Raw genomic sequence first — 22,196 nt, forward strand, 5'->3', positions numbered from 1 at the left:
GTGTCTCATATGCGCCTGTGTTTTGGGTGGAGGCTCCTATTACTTCAGCTATAAAGGAGATTAGCTGTTTCATACTTTTATCCCAATGAAGGATAGCTGTTATGCCCACCAGTTTCCATGAGGTTTAACCTAACACAACATCATAACAATATATTAAACACACTCTAGAAGGTGAACATCCTAGGACTCTAAGAACAGGGCGGGTGGGAGATTGGAGAGATACGCAGAGCTTATTAAAGCAAGATAAAGAGGGTTCAGCCTGTATATCTGCAACAGACTTTTCAGAGAGTAGCCCTATAAAGCGGCAGTAAAATGCTGACAATATGCGAGACTCTCATAGGGCTGGTTGTGTTTCTCCTGATAGTGCAGTTTCTGAAGTTGCAATGGGCACATAGACGCCTTCCTCCGGGACCAACCCCATTCCCCATTCTTGGAAGCTTGTGGCAGCTGAACTTTAAAGTTGATCATGACAGCCTCAATAAGGTATGTATTTCCAGATAACTAACTAATGGACTAATAAGCTGACAGGGAAAATTAGTTGCATTTATTGGTAGTATAAGGTAGTTTTTTTTTTCTTCATGCTAAAGAAAGTTTTATCTTAAGAACTGGAGATATGAAAGTCAACTTGGATCATTCTGTCATTTTTAAATAGGGATTGTGTCAAATGTATATGGAACCTTGATGTGCATAAGAATTAAACAACACTGAGGACAGTATTTCTGCCTCATGAAGAAGAAGAAGGAATACATTTTCATATTGTAGAAATGTTCAAATATATTGGATTTGACCCTTAAAGCGCTGGCTTATTTTTTAGACTTCCCATTAAATAAATGTTTAGAAGGATGTATGATATGTACTGAAAAACCAAATCTAGTCATCTGCCACACCTGTTGTTCCATAATTTAATGTGTGGTGGTGTATAAACTGTGCAGAAGAGGGAGTCCTGCCCCATCAGGTTTTATGAAGCCCATCAAAGTGGCACCTGTCTGGCAGACTTCAGGAAGTCTGTAGGGAGGAAGATACACGTTAGGTGGCCGATGATGCAGGGGAATAGAGCTGGGAGGGGAAAGGTTTTGTCCACACTGAGCATGTGGGGCCAGATTTTCATGATATCACCGGGAAAGATTTTATAAAATGTTCAACACCCACAACTGGGATCAGATTTTCAAGAGAGCAACCAATGTGCTGAGCTCTTTAGAAAATCCAGCCACTAAATCTGGCTCCAATTGTAGGTGTGAGACTTTGTCATCTCCCCCCAACCCCTTTGTGTGTCCTTTTCCTTCCTCACCTTATTTCTTCTTCTCTTTCCTATCCCTCTCCCTTTTTGCCTCCTGTCTAATAAGAGTCTGGCCCAGCTGGCCAAGACTGTATATTTGGCAATACAAATGTAAGCCTGGTCAAAGGAGCAGTTAAAAGCAATGCCCTAAACAGCCCGATGCTAGTACAGATTTGCCAGGTCTCGGAGTGGCCGATCACTCTGTGTGCCATGCCTGTGTTTTCCCAGCAATGAAGTTGCAAGCAGGGACGGCTCCAGGCACCAGCGAAGGAAGCAGGTGCTTGGGGCGGCCAATGGAAAGGGGCGGCACGTCCGGGTCTTCGGCAGCAATTCGGCGGCGCGTCCCTCAGTCCCTCTCGGAGGGAAGGACCTGCCGCCAAATTGCCGCTGAACAATGAAAGCGGCACGGTGGAGCTGTCACCGAAGTGCCGCCGATTGCGGCTTTATCTTTCCTTTTTTTTTTTCTTTTTCCCCGCTTCGCCGCTTGGGGCGGCAAAAAAGCTGGAGCCGGCCCTGGTTGCAAGGAAGAGTCAACACCAGAGACAGAAATGGCATTTTTGATCTTTGCTGTTCTTTTCCCTCCCCTCGTGTGTGCGTTTGTCTAGTTTTGTCTGCCAAGAAATGGGATTGGACTTTAACAAGGAGCTCCAGCTCATCTCAACTAACTTCTCTTTTCCCCAGAAAGACAATGATCACCATCTTTAATTCCGACTAAGAGGCTGTTAAATAGAGGGGTGGTCTCCTTCTAAAAACGTTCTCCAGCCACAGGGGTAGGGAACAAGGGACACTCTTAAAATGAAAGCCTTACTTAGTGCTTTGCCTTTCAAACGCTTTAACTGTTTTCCCTTCTTTTTCTCTATCTTTAATAGGATTGGTAATGGTGTTTGCCATGGTACTAAGCAGGCTGAGGTTTCTGTATACCTAACCCCAAACCTTGTTTAAAACTCTTTAATGTTGGACAGTGACAGGGTCATGTTCACACATTCGACTCTTTAGGCCTATTTATATAATCTAAATGAATATAACTGTGCTGTGCAAGCAGAACAAAAAGACGGTCCCTGCCTCAGTACTGAACCCCTGAATCACCCTTCTCAAAGAAGAGAGCAGGTTCGTCATGTCTAAGGCCCTACCAAATTCACAGTCCATTTTGGTCAATTTCACGGTCATAGGATTTTAAAAATCGTAAATTTCATGATTTCAGATATTTAAATCTGAAATTTCATAGTGTTGTGATAGTCGGGGTCCTGCCCCTAAAAGGAGTTGTAGGGGGGTCGCAAAGTTATTGTAGGGGGGCGGGTTAGCGGTACTGCTAGCCTTACTTCTGTGCTGCTGCTGGAGGCGGTGCTGACTTCAGAGCTGGGCGGCCAGAGAGGGGCAGCTGCTGGCTGGGAGCCCGGCTCAGAAGGCAGAGCCGCCGCCAGCAGCAGCGCAGAAGTAAGGATGCCCTGGTCTGGTATTGCCACCCTTACTTCTGCGCTGCTGCCTGCAGAGCTGGGCCCTCAGTCAGCGGCTGCCACCCTCCGGCCGCCCAGCTCTGAAGGCCGTGCAGAAGTAAGGGTGGCAATACTGCTACCCCCTTCCAATAACCTTGCGACCCCCTGAAATCTGTATAGTATAGGGTAAAAGCACAGAAAAGACCAGATTTCATGGTCCATGACGTGTTTTTCATGGCCGTGAATTTGGTAGGGCCTAATCCTGACTGTTTGGCATGATGTTTTTTCACCTGTGCTGTTCTGGCACTGGTCCAACCCACAGATGGCAGAAGTTCATGGCAACATCTTCACTTTGTGGCTGGGACACACCCCTGGGGTCGTGCTGCATGGGTTCCAAGCAGTGAAGGATGGGCTGAACACCCACCTTGAAGAGTTTTCTGGACGGCTGGAGACCCCTGTCTTCAAACGATTGGCAAATGGAAAGGGTAAATCTTCCCCTGCACCCTACACTGTGTTCCTCTTCCTCCTCCTCATTCTTCCTCTTGCCTTTCCACTCCTCCGCATACATTCAGTCTCCCTCTGGCTCCTTCATATTCACCTCCCAGCACATATGCATTTCCCTGAACTCCCTCCAGTCTCTTCCAAGTCCCATTCCTACCTCACACAGTCCCTCGGCTCCTCACCGTTTCCTGTTTGGTTCCTTAGCTGCCCTGCCTTTGCTTTATGGTTGTCTTCCCTTATGGCAGCACTGGAAACAAAGGGGGTTAGCGATCATTTTTACTAGGGGCAAGCAGAGGCTATAGGGAAATTGTTGCCATCAGGAATTCATTCCTTTGTGAAGTAATGGGAAAAGGCCGCCGTTGTGAATAAGGGCAAAATTCACAAGATGGATGCTAGTAATCCTCAAATCCAGAGAAACTTTTCTGAAATCACCAAAGATCACAAGACTGCCCCAAAATAAAAAAAAATAAAAATGTAAACTGCTAATTCCAACTCCCTCTCTTTCCCCTCGCTGGTTACTGGTTCTTGAGAAACAGAAGGGGCTCCATTCGTTTTCTCTGAGGGGCTAATCAGAAATAGCCGTTCAGAGGCCTGATGTCACCACACTGACCTTGCTCTATCTGGTGCCTCCAGCCCATGTGCTACAGAGACTCCAGGTGAGGATTAAGTAGATCATGGGCCCCACCAGGAGTCCCTTGGGTGCACTGGAGAAGTCCCAGCCCCACGTGATATCCACAGTAGGGGGTGCTGCACGCTGCACTCACAAGTCATCCGGTAAATACAACATAGAGTCTGTTTCACCGTTGTGTTGCATCTTGTGTCATCATTCACACCTGTGCGAAATGGGTGCAAAATGCTGTCAAATCATAGTGATGATGTTTTCCACTCTGCATTGGTGTAAGTGACAGCACAAGGTGCAGGGCAATAGTGAATGGGGATCGTTGTGGCTAACGACTGGAACATCAAAGGTGGAACTTAGTCCCACCACCCCTAATTGCCAGCTGCTGGGATGTAATTGCACCCCTTAAACTCAGCAAGACTTCCTTACACACAAGCTGCAGTTAGGGAACCTTGGGTTGAAGTATTAACTAATGGGGTTAGTGGAAAGTACAGGCAGAGGTATAGTCTGAAATGAAACTCAGATACAATGTTGAACAGAAATTTGGGATGAGGCCTTGGAACCCCCGGGTCATTGTGGAATATGTTATCAGGTGGGTGGGCCATCAGGGACTGCAATGCCAAAATTCTCTCCACTGAGGTTCTGGTCATTAAGAAGAAAAACTTCAGCAAAAGGTTGTATAGAGTGCAAGACTCAATGGGCTCAAAGGACCTCCCATAAGTCTGGTTAACAGTATCTGCAACCCCAAGACCTCCCTGATGGACTGCTGAGGACTTTCTGGTGGCCAGCAGAAACCTGGCTGGTCACGTGGTGCCAGTTCGCCTCCTTGTTTCCAAAGTGCATTATAAGAAGCTAAAAGCACTCTGCTAAGTCTGTTTGTCCAGGTAAGCAGCTGCTCTAATTCCCACAGGGGTGGATTTGTGATTGTGTCTCCCAACATTTACAATCTCTTTACTAGGATGTGGTCCATCTTATGAAAATGGTGGGAAAGCCTGTCTTAGAATGAGACCTGAGGAAGAGCTTGTACCGTCCACCAACAGAAGTCGGTCCAGTAAAAGATATTCCCTCACCTACCTTGTCTGTCCTAGAATTAAGCTGTTGAGAAGGTCCAAGAGAATATTTGTGGCCTTTGGAGAAAAGTCTCAAAGTCAAGTGACCTTGGCTTAAAGGCTATCTATGTGGATAAGGATTTACACCCCTTCATGCCCTGAACTAGGGGATGTGCCTATGTCTGAATGTCTCAGGGCCCAGTCAACTCAGGAGAGGACAGCCACAACGGCACGTAGCTGCACTGAGCCTTTATATGAACTCTACAGGGCTGCTGGATGGAGTTTGCTTCACACTCTTACTAACCACTATTCTCTTGACACTGCATCAAGAGCAGAGGCTGGTGTTGGGAGGGCAGCTATTCGACTATCGGGGCTCCCCAACCCTCCTTCCCAAGGAAGTCACTGCTGGATAAATGCCTCCTGGGAAGCTTTGCAAAGACAGTGTCATGAAGGAGAAAACGGGGTTACCTGCCTACAGTAACTTACATTCTCTGGATGTGTGTCCTTCACACAGACCCTCCCTCCTTCCCTCTGCTTCAGAGCCCAGCTGCAAATAGGGCATTTGGGGGTAGTGAAGAACTGAGGGGCTGGAAGAGAGTGGGTTCTGTATACCCTCGCTATGTAGAGTGTAGAGCTCAAGGGAATGGCACGCACCCTTTAACTGCCAACCACTGCCCCAAAAGAGTCAGTGACTTTTTGTAACCATTCCTAAATTGGGTTTCTATGGAGGCAACTCAGTCAGAGAACAAGAATTACTGTTGGTGAATAACATCCATTTATCCTCAGCTTTTTAATCTCACGTTTACAATAAAAAACAAACAAACAATCCCTTTTTTAACAGGAGACTTTTCTCGGATGGTTCCAATCCATGTTGTTTCTATGTCACAGCAAGATCTCAGATAAAAGAACTAAGCCCCATGGTTCTGGATTTAGTCCTAATGCTAGAAAGTATATTGTAGGGATGTGTACATAGTTTTGCTTTTCATAAATATTAGTGTGACTGGTAACTGATTCTCAATGGCCTCAGGTATTATGTTCTCAAGTGGTCACACCTGGAAGCAGCAGAGACGCTTTGGGCTGGTGACCCTGCGGAACCTGGGGCTGGGCAAGAAAGGCCTGGAGCACCAAATCCAAGAGGAGGCCCGTCACCTGGTGGGGTACTTTGAGACTGTGAAAGGTACGTCACTGCTAAAGTGGTTTTTAACTACAGTCGTGTTGCCAGCATGTGAACTAGTCTGTGAGACCAAGCAGGCTCCCTCTGCTCCAGAATGGAGTATCTGTAGTTCTTGGGGCCGTTTCATTGAATCACTGGAGTGGAATACGGGTCTACAGGCAGAGCTGAGTCTCACTAGCATGTATTTTATTCCTAACATGAAGATTTCATTCTCAAAAGAGCTACATATAAAAGCCCAGGGTTGGGAGCTAGGACGGAGGCTTTAGGGTCCGCGTTCTTCTGTATCCGTGTTAATTGATTATTTATCGGCAGCTCTGACACTCATCACCAACGTATCAGAGTACCTAGATAACAGTAATGAATTAAGTCTCACAGTATCCCTTACCTCTCTAAGGGCTTGGCTACACTTGCGAGTTAGAGCGCATTAAAGCAGCCCCGGGCGCCCTAGCTCACTACCCGTCCACACTGGCAAGGCATGTAGAGCGCTCTGACTCCAGGGCTAGAGCGCTCCTGGTACTCCACCTCGGCGAGTGGAATAATGTTTGATGCGCCTTGGCTACAACGCCCGGGCGTCAGTGTGAACGGGGTGTTGCATTACTGCGCTCTGATTGGTCTCCAGAAACATCCCATAATTCCCTTAAGTCAAGTGGCCACTCTTGTCATTGTTTTGGAATCACTGCAGGCATGCAGATATGCCCTTTCAAAGCTCCATTTGCAGGCATGCAGATATGCCCTTTCAAAGCTCCATTTCTGACAGCCGGCTGCTTATCTGCTCCGAGACAAAGCAACCATTACTGTGCAATGCTGTGTGTAAGATAGAGAGGTGGGGGGGGGGGGTGGAAGGGGTCTGCTGCTGTCTGAACTTACAAGACAGCATGCTGACATGCTCTCAGCCCCCCAAAAACCCACTCTCTCTCCCCCCATATACACACAACACACTCCCTGTCACACTCCACCCCCCCCATTTAAAAAGCACATTGCAGTCACTTGCATGCTGGGATAGCTGCCCATAATGCACCACTCCCAATGCCACTGCAAAATGCCGCAAATGTGGCCACGCCAGTGCGCTTGAAGCTGTCAGTGTGGACAGACTGCAGCGCTTTCCCTACTGCACTCTCCGAAGGTGGGTTTAACTCACAGCGCTCTACATCTGCAAGTGTAGCCATGCCCTAAAGCTAAGGAAACTTCGATACAGGGAAGTTAAGTGACGTGTCCAAGGCCCCACAACCACATAGCTTGGGAAAGAGCTTAAACCCAGAGCAACTCAGTTCTAATGTAAAACAAATGCCAGTGGTTGTACTGACCAGAGGGAAGAGCTTGACTACAAGGTGGGAGAATAGGAGAAGAAAATCAATATAGGTTTTATTTACAATAACTCTTTTTATATACTTACAAGACAGTGAGTTAGATACCGAGTGTGCAGGAACTGTACAACAAATGGAGCAGCAATTACACACTCAGCAAAAGGTCTCTCTCAACATGGGACGCTAGAACCTATTTTAGTGAGAGGGGAATGTTGATCCGATCGTGCCATTGGCTAATGGATTGTACTTGTAAATAGTCTTATTTATAGTTATTCTATTGTTCTGGAGTAAGATGGGGGAGGGGTCAAAGGAAAAGGGGGATGGTCTTTAGATAGGTTATTCCTGGCTGCTTGAATGGTTCACTTACATGGGTTTATTTTTCCCTACCTTTGTGTTTTGTTTGACATATTGTGATGCCTTTTTTAAAATATAAGTTCCTTTAGAATCTGTATATTGGAATCTTTCTGTGAGCACAAGGGCTGGGGAGAGTCAGTTTAACAATTTTCCCTTTTCTGAGCAAGCTGCTTTCTGGCTGGCTGGCTGTTTTATTTCTTTATATTTACTTTTCTTGTTGAATTTTGGTCTCTCTTCCAACAATGTAATTGACATAGGTGGTCTGTGGGATTGTGTGCAATTTTTACCTACCCCACTAGATAGAGAAGCAGTAACAGGAAGTATTAATAATACTTATCACACTGTTTGCAGGGAAATCTCTGGATCCTTCTGTCCCCATTGTTCATGCTGTCTCAAATGTGATTTGTGCTGTGGTTTTTGGACATCGCTTCTCCTTAGAGGATGAAACCTTCCACCAACTGATTGAAGCCTTCGACTGTATATTGGCTTTTGGGAACAGTTTCCATTTTTTGGTGAGCAAATAATCTCTTTTCTTTTGAAATGAAAAATGCAGATGAAAGGTTTGACTGTGAACATGATCATTTAAAGAACTCAGCAGTGCCTGGAACTACTAGAGTTTGTAACAGAGCACCCTGAGCCTGGGTGGCTCAAGCAGGAGTCTGATGCTGTTTGTTAAAATTTCACAGTATCGGTCAGATACTTACGATGCTGAACTGTCATGTGCTGGGAACATTGCTATTATTAAGATGTAACACAGTAAAGTTTGTGTTCAATAATGTGATTTGATATTCTGCCTTTAGATATTATGTGTTAATAATGTTTATCCTGTAAAGTCAGAGGCATGGGTTTGTGATGGCATGGTGGTATGAATGTAGAGCACGACAAATAATGGTTTTGAGTGGGCAGATCCTGTAATGATCCCTCTGCTGGTTTCTCCTCCTGGCGAATGGGTGGATGGTATTAGGATTGAGTTATGCAATGGAAACAGGACTCCCATGCCACAAGACAATCCATGTCAGGATTGTGAAAATATTTGTGGGAGGATGCATGTTGCTTATGTGGAAACCACACTGTAAAGTAAGCCAATGAGTTTTGACTTAGTGGCATAACTGAAGCTGATGATTCACTTAACTAGAGGGATACTATATAATCCCTGCGGGGGAGAGAGAAGGGGAATAAAAAGTAATGGATGGCACTGTGTCGAAAGTGTTTGATCAGTCAGGGAGATATACCTTGGTAGTGGAGAATGTGAAATAGTTTGGGCGAACTTACAAAGCATGGACAGACAATGAGGAATCTATGTGGTTGTATTGTCTATTTCTAGATGATAAAGTGGCCCTGTACTTTGTGTAGACAATAGACATTACATGTTTGGCTATATTTGCTACACAACAGGAGTGTAAGTAAAGTCCGGTGCGAATACAGTATTCTGTGGTTTTAAGTACAGGTTGAACCTCTCTAGTCCGGCACCCTCGGGACCTGACCGGTGCCGAGCCAGAGAATTTGCTGAACCATGGGAGGTCAATATTGTAGCGAGCGGGTCTCTTTTTATTTTTATCTCGTCGAGGCAAATAAACGGAACAACGCTTGCAACACTGCCTAGCCAAGGTTTACTGGCTCTCTTCATAATAAAGTGTTAGGGTTGTTACACAATTTTACTGTATTGGCACAAGGAAATAAGTAGATAAAGCATAAAAAACAAAATAAAATCATGCCGGACCATGGATGTTGCCAGACCAGAGAGTGCTGAACTAGAGAGGTTCAACCTGTATCGTTAAAATTGGTTCAGGAATTTTTCATTTTCACTCTAGCAGATGTGCCAGGGAGATGCCAACCTGGATCTACTTACTTATAAGGGAGGAATTGATTGAAAACCTGAGAATAGGGAAGTTTGGTACCTGGGATCTTGAGCGACTTGAATTCAGGCTGCTAAGGAACAGGGCAACAGATGAACCCTGTGTACATTTCATGAGCTGTCACCTCCTATTCTATCCTCTGTGCCTCAAGTTTGAAGTATCTATAACATAAATATTTTACATTTGGTTCTGAAAGTTTTGTATAAATATGCAGGGACACAAAAGATCCTTAAACATATCAAGTGTATTCTGAATCTTATTGGCCAGATTTTACTGTGCCTTTCACCCTGTGCAACCCCATTGAAGTCAGGGCAGAATTTGGCCCTACATATCACTTTTTTTAATAAGCCGCTGAGACGGATTAAAAAAAAGTCCATGATTCTGCTATAGAAGGCTGCGTCTTGCTCTCCCAGTGTCTTAATGTGATTGTTTTAGCATTGTCATGGCAATGATAATCTAGGTAGTGTTTGAGCTGGAATTAGGCTATAATTCTGAGGATCACTTTGTAAACACAGGGATAGAAATCATGCAGCATGTGCACTCTCAGTCCCAAAATATAAACATCGTGTTCCCAATGTTATTTTTCGATATGATGCTGAAATGTACTCATGGGAGTAATAAATTCACTGATTCCACTACCAAAATGTCTACTCTGAGATCTCCCGTTACCTTTCTAATGTTAAGTAACTCTCAGCTCCTTCCATTTCTCTCTTCCTCAGCTGTTTGAACTTCTCCCCTGGCTCATGCATCATCTCCCAGGGCCTCAACAGAAGGCAAACTCTTGCTGTGAGTTTGTGCGTTCTTTCATAAGGAAGGAGATCAGAAGCCACAAGGAGAGAGGCATACCAGACAAACCACAGGATTTCATTGACTTCTATCTGGCTCAGATAGCCAAAGTAAGTATGTTACTACAGCTCCCCTGAAGCACCATTAAACCTCCTACAGCCACCTGGTGCGAACAGAATTCTGTAAAGAGATGCTGCGGCTTTAAACGGAAAATATTCCTTGGGGGTTTTTTGGATTTAAAGGTGAACTTTAAGGATTATTTGAAAAACTGCTAATCAAGCTAACTAAAGCTGTACAGTGCTACAGGCTGGAACTCTTATAGATTCATAGATTCTAGGACTGGAAGGGACCTCGAGAGGTCATCGAGTCCAGTCCCCTGCCCTCATGGCAGGACCAAATACTGTCTAGACCATCCCTGATAGACATTTATCTAACCTACTCTTAAATATCTCCAGAGATGGAGATTCCACAACCTCCCTAGGCAATTTATTCCAGTGTTTAACCACCCTGACAGTTAGGAACTTTTTCCTAATGTCCAACCTAAACCTCCCTTGCTGCAGTTTAAGCCCATTGCTTCTTGTTCTATCCTTAGAGGCTAAGGTGAACAAGTTTTCTCCTTCCTCCTTACGACACCTTTTTAGATTCCTGAAAACTGCTATCATGTCCCCTCTCAGTCTTCTCTTTTCCAAACTAAACAAACCCAATTCTTTCAGCCTTCCTTCATAGGTCATGTTCTCAAGACCTTTAATCATTCTTGTTGCTCTTCTCTGGACCCTTTCCAATTTCTCCACATCTTTCTTGAAATGCGGTGCCCAGAACTGGACACAATACTCCAGCTGAGGCCTAACCAGAGCAGAGTAGAGCAGAAGAATGACTTCTCGTGTCTTGCTCACAACACACCTGTTAATACATCCCAGAATCATGTTTGCTTTTTTTGCAACAGCATCACACTGTTGACTCATATTTAGCTTTTGGTCCACTATAACCCCTAGATCCCTTTCTGCCGTACTCCTTCCTAGACAGTCTCTTCCCATTCTGTATGTGTGAAACTGATTTTTCCTTCCTAAGTGGAGCACTTTGCATTTGTCTTTGTTAAACTTCATCCTGTTTACCTCAGACCATTTCTCCAATTTGTCCAGATCATTTTGAATTATGACCCTGTCCTCCAAAGCAGTTGCAATCCCTCCCAGTTTGGTATCATTCGCAAACTTAATAAGCGTACTTTCTATGCCAATATCTAAGTCGTTAATGAAGATATTGAACAGAGCCGGTCCCAGAACAGACCCCTGCGGAACCCCACTCGTTATGCCTTTCCAGCAGGATTGGGAACCATTAATAACAACTCTCTGAGTACGGTTATCCAGCCAGTTATGCACCCACCTTGTAGTAGCCCTGTCTAAATTGTATTTGCCTAGTTTATCGATAAGAATATCATGCGAGACCGTATCAAATGCCTTACTAAAGTCTAGGTATACCACATCCACAGCTTCTCCCTTATCCACAAGACTTGTTATTCTATCAAAGAAAGCTATCAGGTTGGTTTGACAGGATTTGTTCTTTACAAATTCATGCTGGCTATTCCCTATCACCTTACCACCTTCCAAGTGTTTGCAGATGATTTCCTTAATTACTTGCTCCATTATCTTCCCTGGCACAGAAGTTAAACTAACTGGTCTGTAGTTTCCTGGATTGTTTTTATTTCCCTTTTTATAGATGGGCACTATATTTGCCCTTTTCCAGTCTTCTGGAATCTCTCCCGTCTCTTACATGAGAAATCACTGAGGTCAAAAGTTAAGCAGGATTCACAAAGGGCTTAGAAGAGAACATCCACAGTTACATTAGACTAGATAAAATAAATGGTGTTTTTAAGGACTATAAAACCTCATTCTTCAGGGCATAAGACAAGCAGTGAGTGATGGGGGTTAGGTAGACACTTCTGCTATAGGCCATTTGTTCCATGCTTTTCCACTGGAGTTTCTTGGACTGCCCCTTGACAAATCTGGTGGTGGCCACTTTGGGAGACAGGATGTTGGATTTGGGTCTAAGCCAGTAAGTAATTCCTGTGTTCTCTGGTCATGACTCTCAAGAGTAAAACTGCTCCTTTATTGATTTGTTTTCTTTTATAAACAGTCACAGTCTATGTCATATTTACAAACTCCAGCTCAGTAGGGCTCCCCTAGGCAGCTTTACAAATTTAACTCTCTCTAGTTCACTACAGTGCTGCATGAGTTTTTAATGAGTTTACATATTTTGTTTGCATAAATTATAGTTGATATAAGCTTCAAGGGGTGAGGTGAGACTGCTGATTTGTTATACCTATTGTCTAAAGAAATGTATTTTTGATTTATTACAAAGACAAATATTTTACATTAGTCATAAGGAAAAGTCCTTAGGGGGTTAAATAAGTGCATTTTAATATGTATTTAAATCTAAAAAATATTTTCAGATTGTATAAAATTATATTGAATGTAAAATTAACATCTAACAACATGAGTCCACATGAAAAACATTTTAATATTAAAAGCTCATGCCCCGTGACTCTTTCTTATTTAACTACATTTATGACTCATGTTTTCTTCCATGACAAACAGGCAGCTTAAAAATAACAACACTTAGCACTTACATCCTGAGGTATATCTTCAAAGCAGCCTACAAAGATTCGCTAATATAGCTCCAAGCATTCCTGCGAGTCAGCTAAATACTAGCTTTTTTATTTTATAGACAGGGAAACCGAGGCTGGGAGCTAAACTGAATTGATCAGGGTTGGTCAGTCAGCTTGTTTAATCTTCGGTGCTTCTGGAGCACTGATCACTGTAGCATCTAAGAATGAAATGCATTAATTATGAGTCACATAGCATTGTGCTCAACAGAGTTCCCAAATGATTCTACTGTTCCTCTCCTCCATCAGCTTTCCTTGCTGTTTACTGCATGTGAGCATTAGAAACTCCTTGTCTTTGTTTATTGTGAGAAGATTTTTTAAATGATTTTAATGTAAAACAGGTGTTTTTTGGCATCATGTTATGAAGGTACTTGGGTTTGGGTTCAGTCTTATTTCCTCCTTATTAGTAAGAGTCCTTGAGTGAACTTATTTTATCTCTTTCCGTCATAAACTTAGTCCTGGGCGCTGTTAGCAGCAGCATCTTTAGGAGTGTTGCTGTTTGTGTAGGTAATAAATAGAGAGATGAGAGACCCCTGTCAGGTTAATATAGTTTATGAGCCTCCAGAGAGTGGGGATTTGAACTGACAATACTCAAAGGAGAAAGAGGAGTTACTTACCTGTAATTTTCAAGTAGATTATTGGTACAGATCCACACAGACAACAGCCTGCTCATTACACAGCCCCGATTCATCCTCAAAGCACCATCTATCATGTGCACTGAATGAGGCAATGGTGGTATAGAAAAAATTGTATGTGATCATGTAATCAATAATGTATCATAATGCATATGCACAAAGGGGCTGAATTCAGATTGCATAGACAATCTTAATTCTGGCATTTTCCAACTTTTCGGTTAGAACTTTGCAATTTGATTTTGCAACCTTAAAAATGTTCTTGTAATGTAACTGTGAGTGTGTGTAATATATATATGCTATAATTGTGTGTGTGTGTGTGTGTGTGTGTGTGTGTGTGTGTGTGTGTGATTAAGAACAATAAAGACAGTCCCTGCCTTAAAGATCTTACAATCTTGGTTAATGACAATATGCAACATATAGATGAAACAAACAAGTGGGCAGGGGTTCAACAGAAGGAAGGTGAGATAAAAACACGAGGGGTATGTTTTGGCTGGACTAGCTCTGTGCATAATGTTAAAGGTGAGGCGTGTGGTGAGCTACAATAGGTGGTGAGTTTAACAGACAGAATAGTAAGTGGATTTACAAATTTGACGGTTTTGGAAGAACAAGTAACATGACAATGTGAATAATACTGGAACAAATTCTCCATATTTACTCAATAAAGTATTTGCAAATCTCTTTGTATTATTCTATCAGCTTGATTGTCTAATTCGTTTAGAAATGTTTTTGTTATGTAATATTATACAGTGCACATTTCAGTGATGTAGTCAGGTTAATTGTTACATAGTCCTACCTTATGTGCTCTAACGTCATCTTTCTGATTGACATCTGCAGGCTAAAGATGACCCCACCTCTACATATGATGAAGACAACATGAATCAGTCTATTTTTGACCTCTTTCTGGCAGGTACAGAGACCACAACCACCACTCTGCGCTGGGCACTGCTCTATATGATGGTTTATCCCAACATCCAAGGTGAGTCAAGGACACACACAAACCATGCATAAGATTGATGTAGAAAAATAGGCATTTCTGCATATTTAAAAGAAATAGTGCAAACGCTAAAGCTCCTTCTTAGTAGCTGCCGACTTAGATAAGTTGCAACCAGAAATGCAAATATGATTTCGGGATAGTCATGCTTTGGGAACGTATTTCATTTTTTATTGATTGTTGTCTGAGTGTTCAGTCCTGTACAGACACTGAGGAAGACACAGTCTTTGCTTCAGTGTTCTCTCAGTCTAACTCCAATACAGACCTAACATTGTGAGACAGTAGCTGAAGGTGCTCCAAATAAAATGGGAGTTTGGCCTCTGCAATGAAGTTAGAGTAAACTGTCCTGTGCAGTGGTCTCTCAGAAAAGTATAACTAGAATGACAGTGTTCTCCTTTGCTGGGTGGCAGAAATAGTATTAAGTATCAGGGGGTAGCCGTGTTAGTCTGTATCCACAAAAACAACAAGGAGTCCGGTGGCACCTTAAAGACTAACAGATTTATTTGACCATAAGCTTTCGTGGGTAAAAAACCCACTTCTTCAGATGCATGGAGTGAAAATTACAGATGCAGGCATTATATACTGGCACATGAAGAGAAGGGAGTTACCTCACAAGTGGAGAACCAGTGTTGACAGGGCCAATTCGATCAGGGTGGATGTAGTCCACTCCCAATAATTGATGAGGAGGTATCAATTCCAGGAGAGGTAAAGTTGCTTTTGTAGTGAGCCAGCCACTCCCAGTCCCTATTCAAGCCCAAATTAATGGTGTTAAATTTGCAAATGAATTTCAGTTCTGCAGTTTCTCTTTGAAGTCTGTTTCTGAAGTTTTTTTGTTCAAGTATTGCTACTTTTAAATCTGTTATAGAATGTCCAGGAAGATTGAAGTGTTCTTCCACTGGCTTTTGTATGTTACCATTCCTGAGGTGTGATTTGTGTCCATTTGTTCTTTTACGTAGAGACTGTCCGGTTTGGCCAATGTACATGGCAGAGGGGCATTGCTGGCACATGATGGCATATATAACATTAGTAGATGTGCAGGTGAATGAGTCCCTGATGGTGTGGCTGATGTGGTTAGGTCCTCTGATGGTGTTGCTAGAGTAGATATGGGGCCAGAGTAGGCAACGAGGTTTGTTACAGGGATTGGTTTCCGGGTTAATGTTTCTGTGTTGTGTAGTTGGTAGTGAGTATTTGCTTCAGGTTTGGGGGCTGTCTGTAAGTGAGGACTGGCCTGCCTCCCAAGGTCTGTGAGAGTGAGAGATCATTTTCCAGGATAGGTTGTAGATCGCTGACGATGTGCTGGTGAGGTTTTAGCTGGGGGCTGCAGGGCCGGCTCCAGGGTTTTGGCCACCCCAAGCAGCCAAAAAAAAAAAAAAAAAAAGCCGCGATCGCGATCTGCGGCGGCAATTCAGCGGAAGGTCCTTCGCTCCGAGCGGGAGTGAGGGACTGTCCGCCAAATTGCCGCCGAATAGCTGGACCTGCCGCCCCTCTCCGGAGTGGCCGCCCCAAGCACCTGCTTGCCAAGCTGGTGCCTGGAGCCGGCCCTGGGGGGCTGTATGTGATGGCCAGTGGTGTTCTGTTATTTTCCTTGTTGGGCCTGTCCTGTAGTAGGTGACTTCTGGGTACCCGTCTCGCTCTGTCAATCTGTTTGCTCACTTCCCCAGGTAGGTATTGTAGTTTTAAGAATGCTTGATAAAGATCTTGTAGATGTTTGTCTCTGTCTGAGGGATTGGAGCAAATTCGGTTGTATCTTAGGACTTGGCTGTAGACAATGGATCGTGTGATGTGTCCTGGATGGAAGCTGGAGGCATGTAGGTAAGTATAGCGGTCAGTAGGTTTCTGGTATAGGGTGGTGGTTATGTGACCATCACTTATTTGTACTGTAGTATCTAGGAAGTGGATCTCTTGTGTGAACTGGTCCAGACTGAGGTTGATGGTGGGGTGGAAATTGTTGAAATCCATGTGGAATTCTTCAAGGGCCTCCTTCCCATGGGTCCATATGATGAAGATGTCATCAATGTAGCGCAAGTAGAGGAGGGGGGCTAGAGGACGAGAGCTGAGGAAGCGTTGTTCTAAGTCAGCCGTAAAAATGTTGGCATACTGTGGGGCCATGCGGGTACCCATAGCAGTATTCTCTTTCATAATAATATTAATGGCAACATGTGAGATGATTATACAAGAGAAGTAGGAATCATAGAAGATTAGGGTTTGAAGAGACCTCAGCAGGTCATCTAGTCCAACCCCCTGCTCAATGCAGGAACAACCCCAAGTAAAGCATCCCAGCCAGGGCTTTGTCAATCCAGGCCTTAAAAACCTCTAAGGATGGAGATTCCACCACCTCCCTAGGTAACCCATTCTAGTGCTTCACCACCCTCCTAGTGAAATAGAGTTTCCTGATATCCAACCTAGACCTCCCCCACTGCAACTTGAGACCATTGCTCCTTGTTCTGTCATCTGCCACCACTGAGAACAGCCAAGCTCCATCCTCTTTGGAACCCCCCTTCAGGTAGTTGAAGGCTGCTATCAAATCCCCCCTCACTCTTCTTTTCTGCAGGCTAAATAAGCCCAGTTCCCTCAGCGTCTCCTCATAAGTCATGTGCCCCAGCCCCCTGATCATTTTCATTGCCCTCCACTGAACAAAGAGAAGGTAAAAGGAAGACTGGAAGACCAAGGAGGTGGGGTATAGTTGCATAGTACAGAATTGTGATTGGTTAGATATGGGGTTAACAGGCCACGTGTTGGCATTAGTGGTACCTGTTACAGTTAAGGTTGCAAAAGAGGCTATACACTGGAGTAACTTTTGCTTTCTGAATGCAATGCCTCCCCAGATTCACATTGACCCTTCCCTCTTCCCCTCAGCATTGGAGATCTAAAGTGTGTGCCAGGATTCAGAGAGGAATTGAGTTGAGTGAGGGGAAGGTTTTTGTATCCTTGGTTCTGGAATGCTGGAGTGGAGGGGTATGCACGCACTTCCAGTTTTAATTGAACTTCAGAAATTAATCTTAGATCAATTATTACTTAACTGCTTTTCTAAACCTTTAACATTTGTAAGCTGAATAAAATCTTGTGGGGTATGTGACAACCAGCGAAGGGTTAATTAGCGCTCAGTAGTTGCTAGGTAATGTTATCTTGCTCTCGGAGTATATTCCTGCCCTCCGAGTTTTGTGATGATGCAGTGTTTTTCTTGTGGTCTAAATGTGTTGTCATTCTGTCTCCTATGAGGGCAAAATAGATTCCTTGATGGTGTCACTGAATTAATTTCTTAATAAACAGTTAATGTTTTATTTATGGTTCACTCTCAGAGCCTAACTATAAATACAACAACTTGCAAGACTAATTTTATAAAAGATCCCCAAATCAGCTATCTCCTGGGGAATGGGCAGATGGTAAGACTTTACTGCCTCCTAGTGTTTGTTTAAACGAATTATCTGAAGACGCAACCCAGAAGTATGTGAAAAGTCAAATGATAATTTAGTCATTTGTCCTGGAATTTGAAAATATTCTTATTCTTTATTTACTTTTATGTTTTCAAATAATTAAAATTCTTTTAATTATTTACTTTATTGTATTCTTATCATTATAACAGCCAAAAGGGAAATGAAAGTGCCCATAATAAATACACAGTGTGCAGAATATATGCTCTTCTTCCATCTCTAAAGCTGAATGCTTTTCCTCAGAGAAAGTCCAGAAGGAGCTGGACACTGTGTTGGGTCCCTCCCAGTTAATCTGCTATGAGGATCGAAAGAAACTGCCCTACGCCAATGCCGTGATTCATGAGATCCAGCGTTACTGTAGCATTGTTTTAATTGCGATCCCCAGAGAAAGTGGGAAGGATACAACGCTGCAGGGCTTTCCCATTCCAAAGGTACAGAGACATTGTTCACTTCGATACGCTTGTCTTCTGTGTAATATCTATGAAAGAGGTGCCGTCTCTCTGCACGTTTATAACCCCCTTCTCCCACTGACGGGGTGTAGTGCATTAGGAAGCCATGTCAACTCATGATTCCAAATATATCACTGTGTCTCTCATGTTCTTTTTTAAAAGTTTCTTACTGAGGCCTGATTCAGGTAAGCATCCATATGAAGGACACATGCTTAAGCTCTGTTTAAGTCAAAGACTCTCTTTTAGTGAAGCACATAGTTAAATGATCTCCAGAAGAAGGATGGACTTAAGTGCTTTTCTGAATTGGCCCTCTAGCAAATTTGCTTCTCCAGCAAATGCTGAAACAGCCCAACTGTTGTCAGTGTCTTTAAAGCTTGAATATTAGAAGTAAAAGTGGGCTCCATGTCACTGGTGACATAAATATTATTGCTTTTCTGCAACGTGGCCGCTGCCGGTAGCAAGCTTGAAAATGACAGTCTGAAATAAACAGTGTAATGTCCAGTATCTTCTGAATTACTCCTGTGTAGACAGGCTTGTCACTGTGTGACTAGAGCTGGTCAAAACATGGAAAAACCATTTTACTACAATATTTGAAATTTCAACTTTGTTCCCATTTTGCAGGGTTCCAAATGGAACCACTGTTTTTGTTTGTTTGTTTTGAAAAAAAATTCAAAATATTTTTCTAACAATTTTGAATTTTCTACTTTGCAAAAGTTTTAGACTGTCAAAAGGAAAAATGAAACGCTACAATTCTGGTCCCGTATAACTTTTTAAAATGTGGAGAAGCTTTGAAAAGTTACAGGGTGGCAAAGGGAAAAATTGAAGAAAACTAGACATTATCCCTTCTATTGCATTCAGTGGCAGAAAGGAGAAAAGGGGAGGGGGGAAGAGAGAGACAGGATAAGAAAACAAACACCTGAAATTTCAAAATTTTTGGTTTTGATGAATAACTGAAACATTTTGAAAAACCACATGAAAGTTTTTGGTTTTGAAAAAAGGCCATTTAAATCCAAATCATGTGACAGACAAATTCTACATGTGACCTTCTGCACATTGCAATAAATTTGAACTGAAATTTGTCCAGGTCCCTCTCCTTATTGACTTATCTGATGGAGAGAGACTCAGGGCTTGTCTACACCAGTGGAGAATAAATTCTACTCCACGTGAGTGTGTCGTGCAGTAAGTGGCTCATGCGGACCCTGCTGGCATGCACTAGAAGTTCCCTCATCCACATTAATGTCTTCCAGTTTCAAACCGTACTACGTTCATGTAAATGAGGGAACTTTTAGTGTGTGCCAGCGAGTCTACACAGGCCAGTTTGCACATGACAGGTTGGTGCAGCCAAGAAATGACACCCCACAAACTCACCGCGTAGACCAGCCCTCAGAGAACTGGACCAACTGCTTCTTCCTTGCAGGGCACCCTCATTCTGCCAAATTTAGACTCTGTCCTCTTTGATCCTGAGAAATGGGAGTCTCCTCGACAGTTCAGCCCAAGTCGTTTCTTGGATAAGGAAGGAAATTTTGTGAGCAGAGAAGCTTTTTTACCATTCTCAACAGGTAAATGCACTGACGGATAAACACTTCTTCTTTGAGTAATATCCCTATGGGTGCTCCCCTCTAGGTGCGCTGCGCCCCGTGCGCCATTGATTGGAGATATTTCATAGCAGTGTCCGTTTGGTGCATGCATGGGTGTTACTCAGTCTTGTGCTCCATGCCATTGTTATGCAGAATTGCACGGGCGAACCGCCCTCCATTCCTGCTCAAAAACCTTGGCCGGAGATGGAGCCTTTGCAATTGTCTATGTTGAGTTTTACCTCAAGTTTGTCCTCTCAGCTCTTTTAGTAGTTAGTTTATTATAGTGTTTATTAGTAGTACTTAGTAGTTAGTAAGTAGTAGTAGTTTAAAAAAACTTTACACACCCACACCCACCCACCCACCCACAGACACACACACACCCCATTTTGTATTGTTCAGTCAATTAGTCCCAAGAGAAAATGACAAGTTCAGCAAAAATACCTTTGCTTTCCGGTGAGAATGAACAATGTTGCATCTGAAAAGTGCATGTAAGTTAGAAGGTAGCCTGTGGCGATATAAATCATGCCGATGTGTACAGAGGGAGTATTTCTTCCACTGGAAGAGCTTCACATGGTGAATATGCCTTTGTGTAACAGAAGGTTTGGGTTAAAATCAAACAGTTCTGAAAGTGCCTGGAAATATATAGCAGAATAAGACGAGCTGCTAATCTTCATAATTGAAGGGCAGCACCCTTTGTGTGTGTGTGGGTGTGTATATATATATAACAGTAGCCTGTTGCTGTTGACCTTTCCAGCTTCATACTGGACATCAACATCCCCTTGATTATGGTAATCTCTCCCAACTCAAGCAGCAGAGCCCCCCCGCCCATTCCCCATAATGATCAGCATTGTACAGATAAATCTGTCGAGATCAGTAGACAGCCACCTTTTCACAGTGTCTTTGCTTGTGATTATAGCCACATAAACACCCATGATAGGTGCCAAGTTCTTGCTGATGAGTGGGGGCAGGTGCAGTGATATCCGGGAGTCAGGTTGCTTTCTGACGAGAATGAACAATCTTGCTTCTGAAAAGTACCTGCAAGTTGGAAGGCGGCCTGTGGAGACAGAAATCCTTGGGTACTTACTGTCCTTCCCCTTCTCTTCTTCAGGGTCCCGTGTGTGTTTGGGGGAGCAGCTGGCAAGGAGTGAGCTCTTCATCTTCTTCACCAACCTGCTGAGGGCGTTCAAGTTCACCCTCCCACAGGGAGTGAAGGAAATCAGCACAAAGCTTGTTTTGGGGAGCACAATGCAACCCCAGCCATATAAGCTCTGTGTTGTTCCTCGTTAGGCTGCAGTGCATCACACATCAGGAGAAGAATCATTCATCAAGATTGCTTGACCCCATAACTTTCCTCCTTGCAGCTCTTATTCTTATTCTTTTTCTGGTGTCAGCATCACACATTATCGCAAGCTGCTAGACCCTGGGCGATGCAACTGAACAGTGCAACTGTTTCATCATTGTTGTGTGCTCAGAAAGTCTTTGTAAATTTCTTCCAGATGTGCTACACATTAAAAAATTACAGCAAAGAAATGTAGCGTTTGACTTTACTTCTCACTGACCTGAAAACTGACTAGTGGGAGGAAGAATTTAAAAAGGTAGATGCTGTCATTTATTATAATATTAAGGTGACAGGGTTTTAATATAATAAATCCTGTAATTCTTGTATGTGAACTGTGAATTGAGGTGTTGAGTCTGTAAAGATCTATGTACTACTACTGTAAATCTGTAGCAACTGAGTGTTTCTTTGCATAAAGATCTACTATGCTTTAATCTGAAAAGGTGTTAAACACAATAGAAGCAGAGGAGGGGAAGGGCAGTGGCAACAAGGGAGGGACAGAGGGAGGAAAATGCGCGGATGTTGTATGGAATTAGATCTCTGCGGGAAGAACTAGTAGATCAACAGGGAGATGCAGCCTTCACAGCTACAATAGATTTGTTTAGCTACAGACAAGGTGGTTAAAAAAGCAGTGAAATGCTGACCATAAGTCAGGTTCTCATAACCTCGATTGTCTCTCTTCTGATCGTGAAGTTTCTGAAGTTGCGACAGGCACAGGAAGACAACTTCTTCCTGGACCAATTCCCCTCCCAGTTGTTGGAAACTG

General features: G+C 43.4%; 1 protein-coding gene across 1 annotated transcript; it reads left to right on the top strand.

Annotated features, from left to right (window-relative positions):
* Positions 1-312: 312 nt before the first annotated feature.
* Positions 313-21,381, top strand: LOC135883269 (cytochrome P450 2J6-like). The gene is made up of 9 exons (XM_065410290.1): positions 313-483; positions 3,032-3,194; positions 5,906-6,055; positions 8,062-8,222; positions 10,286-10,462; positions 14,481-14,622; positions 18,312-18,499; positions 19,935-20,076; positions 21,203-21,381. The coding sequence occupies exons 1-9, from the start codon at positions 313-315 to the stop codon at positions 21,379-21,381; spliced, it is 1,473 nt and encodes a 490-aa protein (XP_065266362.1).
* Positions 21,382-22,196: the final 815 nt, after the last annotated feature.

The sequence above is a fragment of the Emys orbicularis genome, chromosome 9 (genome assembly GCF_028017835.1).
Source record: "Emys orbicularis isolate rEmyOrb1 chromosome 9, rEmyOrb1.hap1, whole genome shotgun sequence".
Lineage (NCBI taxonomy): Eukaryota > Metazoa > Chordata > Testudines > Emydidae > Emys > Emys orbicularis.